The 16955-nt window shown below is 34.2% G+C and overlaps 3 protein-coding genes across 8 annotated transcripts in view; 2 read left to right on the top strand and 1 right to left on the bottom strand.

The window, feature by feature from the left end:
* Window positions 2990–5562, top strand: LOC105159570. Of its 3 annotated transcripts, none has more exons than XM_020692920.1 (2): window positions 2990–3943; window positions 4419–5076. In XM_020692920.1, the coding sequence occupies exons 1-2, from the start codon at window positions 3149–3151 to the stop codon at window positions 4515–4517; spliced, it is 894 nt and encodes a 297-aa protein (XP_020548579.1). In that variant the 5' UTR covers window positions 2990–3148; the 3' UTR covers window positions 4518–5076. The 3 variants fall into 3 exon arrangements, with proteins under 3 accessions (XP_020548579.1, XP_011074981.1, XP_011074980.1); XM_011076679.2 differs by lacking the exon at window positions 4419–5076 and adding an exon at window positions 5151–5562 and having other exon boundaries at window positions 2992–3943; XM_011076678.2 differs by lacking the exon at window positions 4419–5076 and adding an exon at window positions 5148–5562 and having other exon boundaries at window positions 2996–3943.
* On the top strand, window positions 5970–9214 carry LOC110011748 (protein HSH49-like). Of its 2 annotated transcripts, none has more exons than XM_020692897.1 (3): window positions 5970–6245; window positions 6656–6883; window positions 8764–9214. In XM_020692897.1, the coding sequence occupies exons 1-3, from the start codon at window positions 6228–6230 to the stop codon at window positions 8830–8832; spliced, it is 315 nt and encodes a 104-aa protein (XP_020548556.1). In that variant the 5' UTR covers window positions 5970–6227; the 3' UTR covers window positions 8833–9214. The 2 variants fall into 2 exon arrangements, with proteins under 2 accessions (XP_020548556.1, XP_020548555.1); XM_020692896.1 differs by having other exon boundaries at window positions 5971–6245; window positions 6672–6883.
* The window catches only part of LOC105159572 (HEAT repeat-containing protein 6), a 19405-nt gene continuing 14473 nt past the window's right edge, over window positions 12024–16955 (bottom strand). For all 3 annotated transcript variants that reach the window (XM_011076683.2, XM_011076682.2, XM_011076681.2), the window contains exons 22-27: window positions 16540–16776; window positions 16373–16446; window positions 14996–15102; window positions 13474–13592; window positions 12663–12740; window positions 12024–12471 (exon numbers count right to left, since the gene is read on the bottom strand). In XM_011076683.2, coding sequence (XP_011074985.1) covers window positions 12259–12471; window positions 12663–12740; window positions 13474–13592; window positions 14996–15102; window positions 16373–16446; window positions 16540–16776 — 828 coding nt within the window. In that variant the 3' untranslated portion in view covers window positions 12024–12258. The remainder of the gene's footprint in view (window positions 12472–12662; window positions 12741–13473; window positions 13593–14995; window positions 15103–16372; window positions 16447–16539; window positions 16777–16955) is intronic.

The raw sequence follows: 16955 nt of genomic DNA on the forward strand, positions 1-16955 counted from the left end.
CATACGCTGGAAGTGGAGGATTTCATTGATGAATGCTTCAAGAAGGAAGTATATTTGAAGGAATAACCACATGATCCACCCAGTGCCCGGAATGCATGATTTTGAAGATTCAAAAATGGGAAGAGTGAATACTCTTAATGTAATAATCAAGACGGGAAGGCCAAAGAAATGTAGAATGAATGATGCAAATGATGTGAAGAAAACATCTTTAAGAAGAGGTCTTACCCATACTTGTGCAATATGCATGAGAAAAGGGCACAATAAAAGAAGTTGCACCAATCTTCCCACCCCCCACCACCCCAATTCCAAATTCAAACAAGTATTTTCCTAACTGTCAGTTACTCATTTATTATCTAATAGACATTATTTAATAGCTTTCAGTAACTCATTGTTTTTCTAACTTTAATTATTTCTTTGCAGAATCTCAACTAAGAGAGACAAAGATACAACAACTCACATGGCGCATCAGGATCAAGAAGACCTAGTATCCTACCCCTTCCACCTTTTGATGAGAATGAGATAATACCATGAGAGGTAAATACTATTTTAATATCAGTTCTTTGACTGCTTTACATCACTTTTTGACTTTTTGTCTTATGCTGCAGGTACCTCCAATTTTTTCCCAACCATCTCAGGATTCACAACCCCAAGTTCCAATTCAACACCATCTTTCAATTCAGCCCTATGTTACAACTCATGATCCACCACCTCAAAAGCCCCAAGAAAACCTTTTAAGGTAAGTAATTTTAGCATATCAACCATGTTTCAACTTATGAGGTTTTTATTATGAAAAATCTACTCTATAGATACTTCAGCAGAGTAGCAGGACAACACCAGACGAGACTACAACTAGAGGATTTAATGTGCATAAATCATCGCATGAGCAGGTATGCAACTTGTTGCATTAATAACTTAGAATTTACTGTTCTATTTATTCACACCATTATCTCATTTATTGTGTTTTAGGTTGTTCATTCAGAGCAAATAACTCAACAACCTTTGCAACAAACAACATCCACCATCGTCATGAGTTCATTAGGTAATTTCCTAAATATTTCATTGATTATATGACCCTTTAACTTATTACTATGAATTAAAATAATTTCATGCAACTACAACAACAAACTAAAGCTATCAGAATGCAGAAAAAAAACAATTTCTTTCTCAAGTAAATTGCTTAAGAGATAACAAGAAGATGCTCCAGGTCAGACCTCCCAATTCAAGAGAAAATGTTGTGCAGAGAGAAATTCATCTATTTCTTCACTGATCAAGGGTTTGGCCAACTCATATAGGTCTGGACAAACCAAGAAAAAATATGGAAATACTTCAGGAACATCAAATCCCACAAGAAATGTATAAGGTGCAATTATGGTTCAGTTTTTATCTATTTATCCAGATTAGTTGCTCTGAAACTAATTAGGTCTTGGGATTTTGGGATGTTTAGTGATGGATTTTGCAAAATTGATTGTTGCAAATCGGGATTTTTTGATGTATAGTTGTAGGCATGAAATTCTAGTTGCATATCATGATGGAAATACATTAGATTTTGCTGTTTTTGAATTTTGGATGGAAATTTGGTGATGGTTTGATATACAGGCTTCAACGAATGCACTTTGTTTATTTTAAAGTGAAATGAAATTCATGATGTTTGCTGTTTTCTTTTTCGATGGAAAATGTGGTGATGCATTTTGCTGTTTTTTAATTCTAGGTTCATTAACATTACATTAACAAATTCACCTAACATTACATTAACAAATTCACTTAACATTATATTAACCAATTTATTTAAATAATACAACAATCATGCAAAATAAAATAGCTACAACTAGTGCCTTTAACATTTTCTTTTGCCATCTAACTACTTCACTTTGCTAATGAGGTCTTCACATACAGAGATCAGTTCAGAAAATCTCTTTTCTATATCTCCTAAATTTGATTCCACCTCTTCTTCTATTTCTGGCATTTGGAAACTTTGTGAATTTCAACGGGATACAATGATTGGCTCCAACCAACTAAAAAATTGCATTGTCCAGTTTTGGAATTGTTTGTTGGACCAACAACTCTAATAGCTATATTTTTTTGACAAAAGCACTTTGGATTTTTATATCTCAGATCCATAATCTCTTCTCTTTTTGAGGTGGATTTCCTAGTAGCTCATTTTATACACAAATATTCAGAAAAAATAAATAATTTTATATAATTAAATTACTAAAATAAAACTGGGCAAATGAAATGAAATAAAAAAGATCAGCTTTATACCTACTTTTGAGGGGGAGAAATGGCAAAAGAAAGACAAAAAACAAGCCAAAAAGCCCTTAGTATCTTGTACAGACCCATAAAGGGATATTTTAGTCCAAAGTGACAAAAAATATGGACCTGAACCGTAGAAAAGGATAACCAAATGCACCAGACACACGTCTTTGCCATTTCCCTTAGTTGTTAATAGAATAGAGATTTTTTGTTGAGTTTTACAAAACATGACGGGATTTTTAGTTTATTTTTAAAATAGGAGAGTGTTTTGCTGACTTTTAAAACACATAGGGGTTTTATGTTTTTTGTCCCATGCTTTTTATTCGCTAACTTTGAAGGGGTAAAAAGTAAATTAAAGAATGTTACAATGCAGCCAAGCACCCTATAATACCATTAATGGTGAAAAATGAATAAAGGAATGAAGTAATATCTATACTTTATTATTAAATTAATATACTTTTTGATATCTCAGATTCTTCTTATCTCCTAATTTCTCTCTCTCTCTATATATATATTTAATATTTCATTTAATTAATTTATGTATTATTAATTTTTCACTCTTTTAAACTTCAAATTGCCCACTCTTTTCAATTCTACTAAACTTAAATTATTATAACATTCTTTTTATTTTAATAAGTTAACTTTTTTAACTAAACTATATTTTTAAAATTTTTATTTAATTATGCACACGCCCGTTTAAACTCGCCGAACTAGTTATTATTATTATTATTTACGGGCCAATGAAATATATCATCATCTGCTACTGCTGGCTTCAGGATTTGTCCCCATCATCCCTGTCCCCCAACACACATCAAAGGCCTGTGTATTTCTGCTCTCTGCTTATAATCCCTCCTCCCTTTTTCATTCCCGCTGATCAAACTGTATCGAATCCTGCACCATGGAAGTCGTGGAGGCTACCAATGATTTTCAAGACTGGGATGTCGTTCAGTCCAACTCGGGTTCTGAATCGGCTTCGGTTAACTCGTTCGATGAAATTGATTCTGGAGGCTTAATACAGACCAATTATTTCTCGTTAGACGCTCATAACCAGTATGGGCAGGATTTGGACGATAAAAAATCGAGTGCACCAAGTTGGGTTGATCCGAGGTTGGAGGAGAAACCCGCTAGGTACCTTAATCTGGAGTCCGGTGAGTTCTGGTCCGATTCCAGCACACAACGGTCCGATGACCGCAAGTTCAGCGATGAAGTGGCTTTCTCCCTGAACGAGAAGAAAAAGGTGGGCTTTCAAGGAATTAGGGAAGTAGATGAGGAAAAATGCGCAACGATGGTGGAGTTGGGGAGATCATATTCGGATTCAAATGGAATTGAAGTGGGTTCTGCGAAACTTAATGACTCTGTGGAGAATCCTGAAGTGGGTGTGGGAGGCCACGTTAATTTGCATGATGAGTTGGAGATTTTAGGCAAAGAAAAAAATGAAAATGAGAAGATTGGATGCGGGAGCGAAGTTATCCATGAGAATGTGGAAAAGAGACGAGGTGAGCCTGAAAAGAGGGGCTCGGCATGGTGGAAGATGCCAATGGAGTTTCTACGGTACTGTGTCTTTCGAGTGAGTCCGGTGTGGACAGGCTCTGTGGTCGCGGCTGCATTGGGGTTTGTGATTTTGGGGCGCAGGTTGTATAAGATGAAGAACGGGACTAAGGGATTGCAGATTAAGGTTACTGTTGATGACAAGGTCTGTGAACTTTTCTGTATTATCTTTTGTTTATCTTGCTCTATTCTTTATAATATTTTTGGAAGATAGTACCTATCAAGAATTATTGTACTTCTGTCATAATATCAATGGGTCTTGTTTGCAGAATGTTGGTTTATGCAATACCTTTTTCTTCTAATTCTGAATAAGCCTGGAAATTTGATAGATGAGGAGTGCTTAAAATCTGGATTTCTCTTCTCTTCTTTTAATGATTATGATTGTGATAAGGTTGCTTTGGACTATAATTGAATGCATTATCTGATCTCTGTATTTTTCCTTATGTTGCTTGCTGTGCCTAGAAAGATTTTTTAAAATAGGTTTTCAGTATGGAACGAGTTTGAGACTCTTTAAAGTTGATCATACCTTTTAAAGCATTGCTTTGAGAGTATATCCTGATCAAAACTTGCACTTGCATGATTTGCATCTTGGTTAAATGCTGCATAGTTTGTGTTTGTAGCTAGTGGTGTCCATAATTACCCCAAGAAAAGAAGGAAAACAAAAGCTAGCGGTTTCCGTTGTAAAGGTACTGTGGACTTTAAATGGCTGGAGTACTTGATGGATTTGCTTGATGATTAAGTGACAGTTTGGTCTATTCCTATGGGTATTGAGATTGGTTTTAGTTTTATCTCGGTGTCATCTTGGGAACTAAATATATAGTTTGATCATGAAATGAGCTATCTATAATTGAGAGGAAGAACATATTAGTTACATTACATGATTGGGGTGGGATTTGAACAGTAAATTGTCAATCTAAGTCTATCCTCCTAAGCATCTCAATTTGACAGCAATATTTATAATTCTTCATAAACAAAGGTAGCTAGGCCCAGCAATCCGAGCGAAGAGGTAGATACATAAACACTCTTCTGCCCCTTTGACTATAGTAACTATAACATGCTTGTTGGAAAATTTGACAATTTATCACCCCTTTGGAATTTGGTTGTTTGCTAATTTTGGCATCATGTGCATCAGATATTATGGAGATTTTCAGGAATGGTATATGATGTATATGTTTAAGTATTGTGTGGTTTACAAGATTTTAGATCAAAATTTGAAGTCTTGCCTGTAATACAAAGAAACAGCGCCCCCCCCCCCCCCCACGCACACACAAGATATAGATATATTCCCCATTGGTGAAGAATGTATACCTTTTATCTGCTTTTTGTCTTTTGTGAACTTTATGCTGCAGAAGGTATCTCAGGTCATTAGCCACGCTGCTCGCCTGAATGAAGCATTCTCAGTTGTGAAGCGGGTTCCTGTGGTTCGGCCTTCCCTGCCTTCTGTTGGGATCATAACCTGGCCTGTAATGAGTCTAAAATAAGCGAAGGTGGTTTCTAAAAGAAGAGACAGAGCGGTGGCATCACATTGAGCCGATGTGCAGGCTTCAATTTGTAGTTTATAATTTGCGCGCTTGCGTGTGTGTATTAAGTTTGTTTTGCCTTTAAAGCTTTTGTTCCATTTGTAGTCTCTATGAGTAAGACTCCTATGTTTCTTGGTATCCTATGGTTTGACATTAGACGGGTTTTCTTTTTACGAAACTCATTGTATATCAAACTTTTATTGCCATCCTCTGGGTTATTTTATTTATCGAATGAAATATTAAATCAAAGCTCCTCCATCATACTCTGGATTTAGCTAATAAAAGAGTAATGATGATGATGGCTGACAAATGATAGTGCATGTTCTCCATTGGACAACAGAAAATTATTAGACTAGTAAATATATGACGGAGGGGTTCTGTACTTGGTAGTGGTGGACGGATTAATTAATAATAAGAATGGGATGAACAAGATCTTGTGTACTTGGTAGTGGTGGACGGATTAGTTAATAACAAGAACGGGATGAACAAGATCTTGTGGCACATGTTTAATGATACTGCATCTTTAATAAAATTTATTTTGTAACTCCAATAATTTGTTTAGAGTGAGAGCTGGACGTGGTCAAGTGAGGGTACTTAAAGTTAGGCTTGAAATGTGTTAAGTTGGTCTCTCAGTTCAACTATATTTTGAGTTCCATTATTTTCGCCTCACATTTTAACAGTCATGATCTCCAGGAGTCTCAGATCTCTATTCTCCACTTGGTCCCTATTGTCCAAGACAATTCATCAAATCTCCGTCTCTGTCCAACTATATTTTGAGTTCCATTACTCTCGCCTCACATTGAACATTCATGATTTCTCAGATCTCTATTCTCCTCTTGGTCCCTATTGTACAAGACAATTCATCAAATCTGCTAGAGCCACCGTGTACAATTATGTCCGATAAATCTAATGCCACTGTTTATATTGGTAACAAGCAGCAGCACTCATTCCTCCATTTCCATTCTTTTTTACTTGTTTATTTTGACATGCCATCCTTGAGTTTTTAGGCACTGCGGGATTCACTTTTTGTCCTACTTTGTCTTTATATTGGGATTAGTTTTATAAATTGAAACTCGAAAAATTTCTCATAGCTCAACATTGGCTAATTGCTATCTTTTAACTTGTTTAATTGGTTTTTCTGAAAGCTCTTTTCTCTCGCTAATTTACTTTTTCAATAAAAGAAAAAACGAAAACGCTTCATTTCCTTGACATTATTGGGCTATAGAAGAGATCCTTTCTTATGACTTTAGGTTTGGAACCTAAGAAATTCCGGCTTTCTGCTTCTGTCTGTAGAAGAGATCTTTTGCTGAGCATGTCTATTGTTAACTCCCTCACAGATTCATTCTTGTACAGGCAACCTGGATGAGAGAGTAGGTGATCGGGTGTTGTATGATATTCTCATTCAAGCAGGCCCAGTAATGAACTTGTATATCCCTCGTGACAAGGAGACTGATAAACCTAAAGGTTACGCTTTTGCACAATACGAAACAGAGGAGGTGGCGGAATATGCTGTCAAACTTTTCTCTGGACTTGTAACACTCTATAAAAGAACCTTGAAATTTGCAGTAAGTCATTAGTCGAGGAGATGTGTTCTTCATGATTTAACTTTCATTTTTAAAATACAACTCAGTTTTGCTCCTCGATGGTTGTCAATGAATTGAGTTGCCTTTTGTACAATCTACATGCTATACATAGTCGGTTTTCATTCTTTTGTAAAGAGGCTTGCGAAAGCTCTGTTTTTCTTCCAAGAGAGGAAGTTCATTGCTTGGTGTGGGTTTTGTGGTAAATTTTATGGGCTGGAAACTTCAACTGTTATTGAGGCGTGGAAGGCTATATGCAGCATTATTCTTTTGTTGTTTTTTGTCATTTTTCAAAGTATTGACCACATAATTTTATAAACATAGCTCTGGACAAGACCAAAACTCTGTCAGTTTATTCTCTACAACCTCCTCTTCAGTTAATCCTTCTTCAAAATTGAGCTCACACCCTGTCTGATATAATGATGCAGAACCTTCCCCACATTTTTCAAGTTTATCAACATCATGCTTGTTTCCGGAGCAGAAAATTAACTATGCAGGAGGTGATAAATGTGTTTCTGATGCAATTATTTGTTTCCTACTTAGCGAGCTAGGACTTGGTATCTTTAGCCTTCATCACCTTTCCTTCTGAGCATATTATTTTCAATAGTATCTTTTTAATTTAATGCCAATTCCCTCTGATATATCTATGCACCAACATAGTGGATGTAGATCATACTATGACAACACAGATTACAACCACCAATAAAAGAGTTTTTTGGGTGAGCAAGAAAAGAAAAACAAAAAATAGAAGAGTGTTTTAGGGCAGCACTGGGTCGTGTTGGTCGCTCTAGGGCAGGACACTGTTTAAATTACAATTCTTCTTAATTATTTTTTTCCCTGTAAAATCGGTAAAGACGAACTCTGGTAATCTAATCTCTCTTCTATGATGTGGTGTAGCTCCTTGTATTCTGACTTAGCATAATTAGCCATATTTTCTTCTCTTTGTTCCTGTTTGCGTAGGTGAGAATTTTATAGCTTGTTTGGTTGTGCTTTCAATGAGATTTTTTTCGCTTTTTACTGTTTGGGTAGGTCAAATAGAGTCATTTGAAATCCTTTATCCAAATTCTTCCTTTAAATCCAAATCCGTTAATCCAATTTCTTAAGGATATGGAGCTTCATAGTTCTCTTGGAATATTTTTTAGGCTCATGAATTTTGCATGTTGAATTGCATGCCAATTATCATCCGATTTCATTATCTTTAGAGCACATATAATCATTCGACACTTAAACTTGGATTGTATTCTAGTTCTTAAATAACAAACGGCATCTTTTGCTTTTTGCTCCCTTATTCTCTGGTCTGGGGGTTGTTCAACTTTTAAAAGCTTGTGACTGTAATTTGGTAGTTGATGTTTAACTTAATTAAGTTAGTTTTGGACATGCAACATGCTGAATATATGTGAACATAATCATTGAATTTGTTTGGATTTTATATTATCTTGTCCTTGTAATTATTGAACATAATTGGTTCGATTCGGAATAATTTCCAGAGTTTCAAGAATCATAGGTAGATATTTTTCCCCCCTCCCCGGAGTAGGTGTTTCTTCTCTTGGATGAGGTTGGATATTAGTCCTCTGGGCTGTCCTTGATGGCGCCCAAGCACACATTTGTTTGTTGACTTCTGTTCTGGGGAATATGTACTTAATAAAATGAAATTATTGTTGGATGTGGGTTGAGGCATAATTTTCTTATTTATTGGTTGTGAAATCAGAGCTTCTGGAGGCATTGTTTATTCAATACAGTTCTATAGTAGCTTTATTACCCGAATTCTATTGGGACCCTACAACATGAACTCTTTCGTTACGGAAATATTATAAACTATTGAGTCGATGAAACATTGTCATAATCTTGTATCTGATTTGTTGTAGATGAATGGTTTTGGACGCCATCTAAAAGATGAATTTTATTGTGGATTGAAGTATATTTGCTTGGGGTAACCTATCTTCACATAGTGAAATTCTGTATGGCCATTGGAACTGGCAATACCTGAGGAAAGCATGGAGTTAGATGAGTATGGAAGTTGACGAATTTAACCATCTAAGTTTGTTGTTAATTAACATATTGTTCCTACCAATGCATAAATGGTTCCAATTTAGAATATGGTGGTTTCGTGCTATTATGGTTGTGGTCGACCATGGCCTAATGGAGACAATGCATAAATGCTGAGGATAGCAGGTCAGCTGTACTCTTGGAAGAATGGGGTCAACAAAGAACACCCTCCGCGATCATTACGGAGGACACACATCCACTTGTTGCTCCTATAAGGGATCATTCAATGTAGATTTTGCCTAACAATAGTGCATTGTTATATCTGGTGAAGAGGGAACGACTGATAGTCTTATACAAGTTGCTTGCGAGCTTGAATTCCTAACTCTTCCTAGTGGTATAATTTTTGATGTGCACGATTACTCTTTTTACAAAGAAATGATAAAAATCTCTTGTAAGATTAATATCAGTTGAAAAGTTTTAAAATCCTTAGACCTAGTCTTGAATTTGGAAAATAAAAATTTTAAATTTGGGATCCCTGCCTTGATTTGCTCAATGATGGAGGAGTTAAATGGGCAACATTAAGATTTGAAAATGAAATATACATGAGTACGATCTAGAATTTTGTTTAATACCAACAAACATGAAGAAAAAGGTTGTTTGTATCTAGCTTACATCTTTTCCATTCCTCAAGTGACAATTATTACAACCAACTTCACCGTTTAAGTGAGTTCTGAATTGGAGGATCAGATGCACATCAGACGTGCTTTGATTCTCTCGCGTGGAAATATGTGCATCAACTTTGGATGCAGTCCATATGGGAATGCCACAGGGATCGGCCCACGAATGAGGAAAGGAGAGAGAAGTAAGACAACCATGCTGAGAAACAAAGTGCAAACCAACTAGTTTTACATCTAACTTTGCAATTAATCCAAATTGTATTGCTGGATATAATGTACACAAAAAAGAGTGTTTTGCGCAGATAGACAATTACAAGAACCTTTTGTATTCAAATATAGGATATAAGACTAACCTGTTTTCTTTCAAATATATAGGATATAAGACTAACCTGTTTTCTTATTTTTTTTGTCCTGAACTCCACACACTGTGTATCTACACGTCTTTAGAGAGAGAGAGAGAGAGAGAGAGGGAGAGCTGGACCTAGCTCAATCAATTCAATACAATATGCCGAATATATCTAGAATTGGGATAACTAATTTAGTTAAGCATTTCAAATCTCGCCACCATCTAGGGCTGGCAACAAGTCGAACTCAAGATTCTATAATTTCGAGCTCGAGCTCGACGAGCTAGACCAGTTTGAGCTCGAGCTCGAGCTCGAACTTGAGCTCAATCTGATTTTTTAATTTTTTTTTATTTTTTTTGTTTATTATTATTAGTATTATACGAAATTATGAGAATCACTAATTTTTTATATAAATTTATAAGTAATAAAATAGATTATATAATGCATACTGTATTATTATTATTATTAAATTAAATAATAGAAATCACCAATTTTTTACATAAATTTATAAGTAATAAAATAGATTGTATAATATATACTATATTATAAATATACCAAAATATAGTATGAAATTCTAATTTATTGTTATAAATATAAACTATTAATTAGTTTAGTAGTAATATATGTTCACAATCTGCAATAAATTTATATATTTGTAAATGTTAGTATTACATTGATGTAACTATCATCTTACATTGTTGAACAAAATGGGTTAATCAGACTATCAAAATTCAGATCTGACCGTTAAATATGATTATACTTACTGAAAAATACACTTGGTAAAGTTTTAGACTTATTGGATATACGGATGTCAAGATATCGTACTCAAAACATAAGAATAATCATTCAAGTCGGTGTATCGTAAAATCAGGCCATGTGATTTTAAATCAAACCAATTATGATCTATTGGACACAATTTGATTTGATATATATTTAAATTTGGTGTAAATCGGGTATCCAGATTTTAAGATATCGTAATTATTGATTAAATCTTTTGATCTCATTATATATATAATAAAATTAAAATTGTTCAATCATCACTATTATTATTATTATCATTATTTTTAAATTAATTCATAGGAATCACTAAATTTTGGCATAAATTTATAAATAATAAAAAGATTGCATAATGCATAGTATGTATTCTGATATAAATATAAAACTCAAAAATAGATAAAAAATCATAAGTGAATTACTTGTCAATTTAAAAAAAATATAACATAATACAAATATATATCAAAATATAACATAAAGTTTATATATGTCATATTAAATAATAATTTTAATTACAAAAAATATTATAATTGACTAAGTTGTTGATTAAATTATTTTTGTATAAAAATTAAATGTATAAATAAAATTACCATAATTTATTTTTATTCAAAATAAAATGTATGATATTGATTAATAATTATAATATATGGTCAATTTTGATAAATTTAAAAATAAAAATATATATATGAAAAAAAAGACCAGTTCACGAAACTCATCTACCACCCCTACCACCATCCAAAAGACTCATCCACAAAATTAGCACAATTTTATTTACCGAAAAAAAATTAGCACAATTTTCCACACTCACCTCCTACTTAGTTTATATTTAGTCTGAAACTAAAATGCTAAGCGAATCTTGCCATGCTAGTGAAGCCAAATTAAGGATCAATATCTACGCCATCTCTCTCCACGTACTCATGGGCGTGCAGAAATATCCTGTTCTATGTTAACACCTTGGAAGAAAGTATAACTTAAATACATTCGATAATCCATAAATACCTTGAAGTAATAGGAATCTAGCAGCAGGTACCCTTGCAATTAGCTAGATAAAAAATTTGACTCTGGCATGTGTTTTGATATACCAAATCAGCTTCCACGGGATATATGTTTTTTAGCATTCAGGTTTGTTCTTGAAAATATTTCAAAACAACTTCATAAGTATCAAATTTTTATGGGAAAAAGCCAACAGAGTCGCTAACAATTTTTAGTTACTGGATTTCTACTACTCGATGAGGTTCATGGTGCTGACCCCATCGAATTAGATAGAATAAAAAATGATTGTAGGAATGACACGAGATGTAAGCATAATTATGGCAGAAGAGGAAAAAAATAACCGAATCAAGATGTACAACCCACATCTCCATAAACTTAAGAGGTTGGTCATGATTGTAGGAATGATCCGAGATGTAACCATAATTATGGTGGAAGAGGAAATAAATAGCCAGCATCAAGATGTACAACCTACATCTCCAAACTTATCAGAGAAAAGCAATGTCCTCTCCAACTGAAGCCAATGCTCCATCATTGCCCTTCTAGTGTTACAGGGGTATAAGACGCAGAGATCAAGAACCCAAGAAACTCATCTCACGTTATTGGCCAATCTGTCAAATTTTTGTGCAAGAACATGATGACTAGCGCATTTATACACCTCAATCAGTGATTGAATTGTTCTGAATATAACATCCTTTTTCTGGTCCACGGACACCAAATGCTTCACCTCATCGTGTGAATTACTTGTATTCCCAAGAGATGAGCACAAATCTTTAATCCAGAGTTCAAGAAATGATGCTTTCTATAAGAAAATGGAGAAAATAAATTAGTCATAGCTGATGCTAATTGATCCTAAGTTGAAAGCAATTAAGATATATGGTTTGAAATAAGAATTACAGACCACATGCAAACAAGCGGACTATTCATCATTAGAAACAAAACTGGTACACAGTAATAGAAGTCTTTTCATGGTACACTATCTATTTATCTTACTTTGATTAGAAAATCTTGTGTAGCTCGATGGTCACATCTTGCAGCAAGACCAAGCAGATGCAACATAGTTGAAGTCAACTGTAACAAACAAACATCACTAAACCAGAAGTAAACCCAACAGAAGCCAACTGTGACTGAATTTATAAAAAATATTAGTGACATCCAAAAGATTGCTCCTACTTATACTTTCTCTGAATAAATAATCATGAAAATAGACATGAAAGTTGAGAACCAACAGATCTTTCTATGACTTGCCATTATGACCACAAGAGGAAACAGAATTTTTGTGAAACAATTATCACAAATTATTTCAATACAGTTAGCCAAACTAAAGCAACACTTCAACCACCAGAAATGAACTCAATAGGATGTCAAACTCACTTCCTGCTACTTCTCCATTGCATGAAGACATACTCTTTTTGTATTTAGTTAGACCTAGAGACGGACAAAACAATCTGATCTTAGATCTGATGAAACTTTGCAACTACCTATGGTTAGCAGGCAGGATCAAACTCGTTACATACCGAGGAACCTCCCAAAAACATAATCAAGAAGTGCAGGTAATTGCTTTTCAAGATTCACGCCTTCACTAGATATTAGCAAGTCAAGGTTTCCTAGACAAGTAGACCAAAATACTGGATGCTTGCATTCTTAATAGTAAAAAAGTCAATGACAAGGAAAAAAAGATCATAAAGGAGTATAGTTTTAAATATTACAGCATTAAAAAAAAATTCAGAAATTTTACTATGTTCCAGATAGTGATAACATAACATAGCAATAAGATCAGTGCATGGGAGCCCCTCAAGATGACCTGTTTTTCAAGAGCAATCCAGTATTTGAAGTTAGAAGGGTCTGAAATCTGATCTGATTTGAAGTTCTCAACGACATGCTCCACACTTTTCACGACATCAAAGTATGATTTCCCATAATCTGCACCATCAAGATACCATAAGTAGAAGGGAAGTCTCATGCTTTAAACTGCCATTTGCTTGCTGTTTAGTTCTTTAGGCAAACAAAACTGTACACACTTAATTCACTCTATGCATAAAAAATTCCTCAGAGCTCAAAATAACAAAAATGAAAAAAAAAAAATCCCAATTATGAAACAAAAATGTTAATTTTTCACTAAAGGGAAAGCAAAAACCTAATTTAGAATTCAAGGGCTAATAAATATACGCGCGCAGAGCGTGTTGCAAATAATTTTAAGAAAATAGTAAGCATGTGAAGATTATTGTTTGATATAGAAAAACATTTTAATTATTGAAATAAAAAATATTGATGAATGACAATAATATTTCATTATTATTTAGTTATTTTGATTAATATATTTTTCACATATTCTATTGGAATATTTGATCTTTTTGATACATAATATAGATACTTTATAAGAATATTTATATTCTTCTAATACATAAGTGAGTTACATATCTTTTTCAAAAGTATAATTATGATTCAAAACTTATACACAAATAGATTTAGACTTATTTTAAATTTTCAATATCAGATGATGTAGCTTTTTGTTTTGCAACCTTAGTTCAATACAGAAAAAGTACTACATTACATTTATACTGGCTTTTTTTAGAGTAATTTATTGACCATGCTTGCTAATATTTCTTTGGTAATTAACTTTTTTACTAATAAGTTCTATATATTTTCTTAGGTATCATTACATATCTTTATAATTGCCAAAGTCAGCTGGAAGACGGGAAATATTTGGCTTATCAATTAGCCTTAGGTACAGTCAAGGCCTGCTCTAATCCTCCCAAGCATACTGCTTTCCTGGCTTAGTTCTTCTTGGATAATTCAAATCCTCATGCTTGTTAACTCCAAAAAATTGAGATGAAAATAGATAGTTTACTTGTCCTGTTGTGAATCAATTGAAGTCAGTCTTGGGACATCAATCGCACTGTTTTTCCTAAGACCCAACCATAAATATAGTTGCATACTTTAAACTTCAGGAAAGTTACAGACCAACCAGATCTTGAACACATTATAGTTAGTAGCTTTCACTCTTGTCTATAATGACTTGAGTTGCTACCTCATCGGTCAGTCTAATCACCTTAACTTAGACAGTTTATTTTTCATTTTTCTTGGGATATTGGATTCAGAATTTTCGCAAAACATCAGCTGAGAGTTGTACAAGTAGACTGACTTCTGTTGAGTTGAAAAATAGTGGTGTTTCTGAGGAGCCGTATATTATAGGCCTTTACCATACAAAATAAATGTATCAACTAAACAAAATCATAGCAAGGGAGAAGCGCAACTGGAAAGGACAATATATCATTAGAGAATGAGAGGTCATGTTAGTTATACGAGAACTATTTTGACATCACCTCTTATAGTTTCTGGAACAGCCAAAGCTGTAGCCGCTTGTATCCTGATCTTAAAATTAGAAGAATCCCGAAGTAGTAACAACAGGATGCTAAAAACAGGAGAAGCCCTGCAAAATATGAAAGTAAAATACCTGAGGTATGTCAATACCACACAATAATCAATGCATGTAAAACCAGTCTTCTAATCTAATTATTTGGCCAATGAACCTAAATTAACTCACAACACCTTGTATCCCTCTATGTCTCTCTTGTACTGGTAAAACCTAGTCTAGAAAGATAATGCTTAACCCAGCCAAATTCCTCTAGATTGCATGTACAATCTTAGTTGTTGAGAGTTCACTTAATCAATTAGTTTCATCACAATCCTTGATTTGCAACATTGAAAAATGCAATACCAAGTTTCTGTGTCAAAATATAGGTCACAATTTGGATTTAATGAAATCTGGATTTTTGTTTGTCCCGTCTCCAACTAAGGACTACCCTCAGATCAGCTTCTTTTCCACTATTAGATTGTACTCGTTACAAATCGTATTTGGTGAAACAAACTCAAGCTAGACTTAAAGCCATGCTTGTTCGCACTAAATCTTGATCTGCTGCTTCCCTTCCAAATCACTACCTTTATGCTTGACTACGAATCTGTACGAAAAAACATCACTAGTTTCACTCCCATGGTAACTATGCATTCTAAGTTAATCCAGAAACTCATCCCTCCAGTCATTCACTGTCACTTTTTACACAAAATTGCCAACAAAAGATCAGGGACAAGATGATAGTACCATGTATGCTGCGTGAAAAACTAATAGACATTAGACCCGGAATGTGTGGGGAATACTTCTACAATAGGTACAATGAATGGAATTAAGGGGTTGAGAGTTACTTGCCAGTATGTCTTTTGTGGCTACAATATGTGCTATTCATAAATCTATTAAACAATCACGAAACACAATATTTTTCTAAATTCTATTTCAGAAACAAAACAGAAAGCATACATGAGATTTAGATGGGAATTGATATCTAAACTTGACAAAGTGGCACATAAGTAACTTCCCTAACACTGTTTATTCCGGTCGGTAAATGAGGTTTTCCGTTGCTGTGGAACAAGACACTTATTTTCCATTCATGGACATAAACTAAAAAAGGAATATGTGATGAGAAATTAACAAGTTTTGAGGACCATGAATAAGTTTACCAATTTATATATTGTAACTCAAAGCCAAATAAGTTGGCTGCAAGGGATCAATGTTGCACAAATCTGACCAAGCAAAATGGCCAGAAGTTACATTACAAGGTCCCCAACATCCACACATGGCATGAAAGTGAAATGTTGCCATTGTTCCCGAAAAAGAAAATACGAGTTGATAAACAGTAGAACCCTACCAATCCATGTCTCGCAGTTTCAAAGTTTTGTTGAGAAATAAATTGCTCAACGCGTGACACACATTCCACTGAACCTGTGAACAATGTTCAGTTTCAAGAGACTTGATTCAATCAGTAACGCTTTAACCAATAAATATCACAATATGAACTCTAACACTTGACCAAACCTTAACGTTTCCAGTTGTCACACAAGAAAGAAATGTCTGCACCATCTGTTCAAGCCAATCAAATGTCCCCAAAGATGCTGATGGCAATGAGTCTGCTCTTTCATTCATATAATCCTTGGAGCTTTCCACACCATTATAATGCATACCATCCATTGGATCACCATGCACAAGTGGTTGACTTGTAAATTTAATAAATCTTGAAAGATTTCCTAGAGCTCTAACAGCATTTGCTTTGACCTGAACCACATTTCAAGCAAAGACAATTTAGAAGAGCATGAGCACCATTGATGCACATGCAAGGAGGTGACACATTATTGGCACATGAATCATAGAACTTTTAGATTGAAATAGTATCTGTAAAAGCTTAATTCAAGACACATCTCCAAATTTAGAGGTTTGACAAGCACATGTTGGGG

The sequence above is a fragment of the Sesamum indicum genome, linkage group LG3 (genome assembly GCF_000512975.1).
Source record: "Sesamum indicum cultivar Zhongzhi No. 13 linkage group LG3, S_indicum_v1.0, whole genome shotgun sequence".
Lineage (NCBI taxonomy): Eukaryota > Viridiplantae > Streptophyta > Magnoliopsida > Lamiales > Pedaliaceae > Sesamum > Sesamum indicum.

Bases quoted from the DNA above. Each gene is read 5' to 3' on its own strand.
- LOC105159570 (XM_011076678.2), top strand. From the start codon at position 3,149: ATGGAAGTCGTGGAGGCTACCAATGATTTTCAAGACTGGGATGTCGTT. The intron at 3,944-5,147 runs GTCTGTGAACTT...TTTATGCTGCAG, and splicing joins AGGTTACTGTTGATGACAAG to AAGGTATCTCAGGTCATTAG.
- LOC110011748 (XM_020692896.1), top strand. From the start codon at position 6,128: ATGATTTCTCAGATCTCTATTCTCCTCTTGGTCCCTATTGTACAAGAC. The intron at 6,246-6,671 runs GTAACAAGCAGC...ATTCTTGTACAG, and splicing joins TAATGCCACTGTTTATATTG to GCAACCTGGATGAGAGAGTA. The intron at 6,884-8,763 runs GTAAGTCATTAG...GATTTGTTGTAG, and splicing joins AAAGAACCTTGAAATTTGCA to ATGAATGGTTTTGGACGCCA.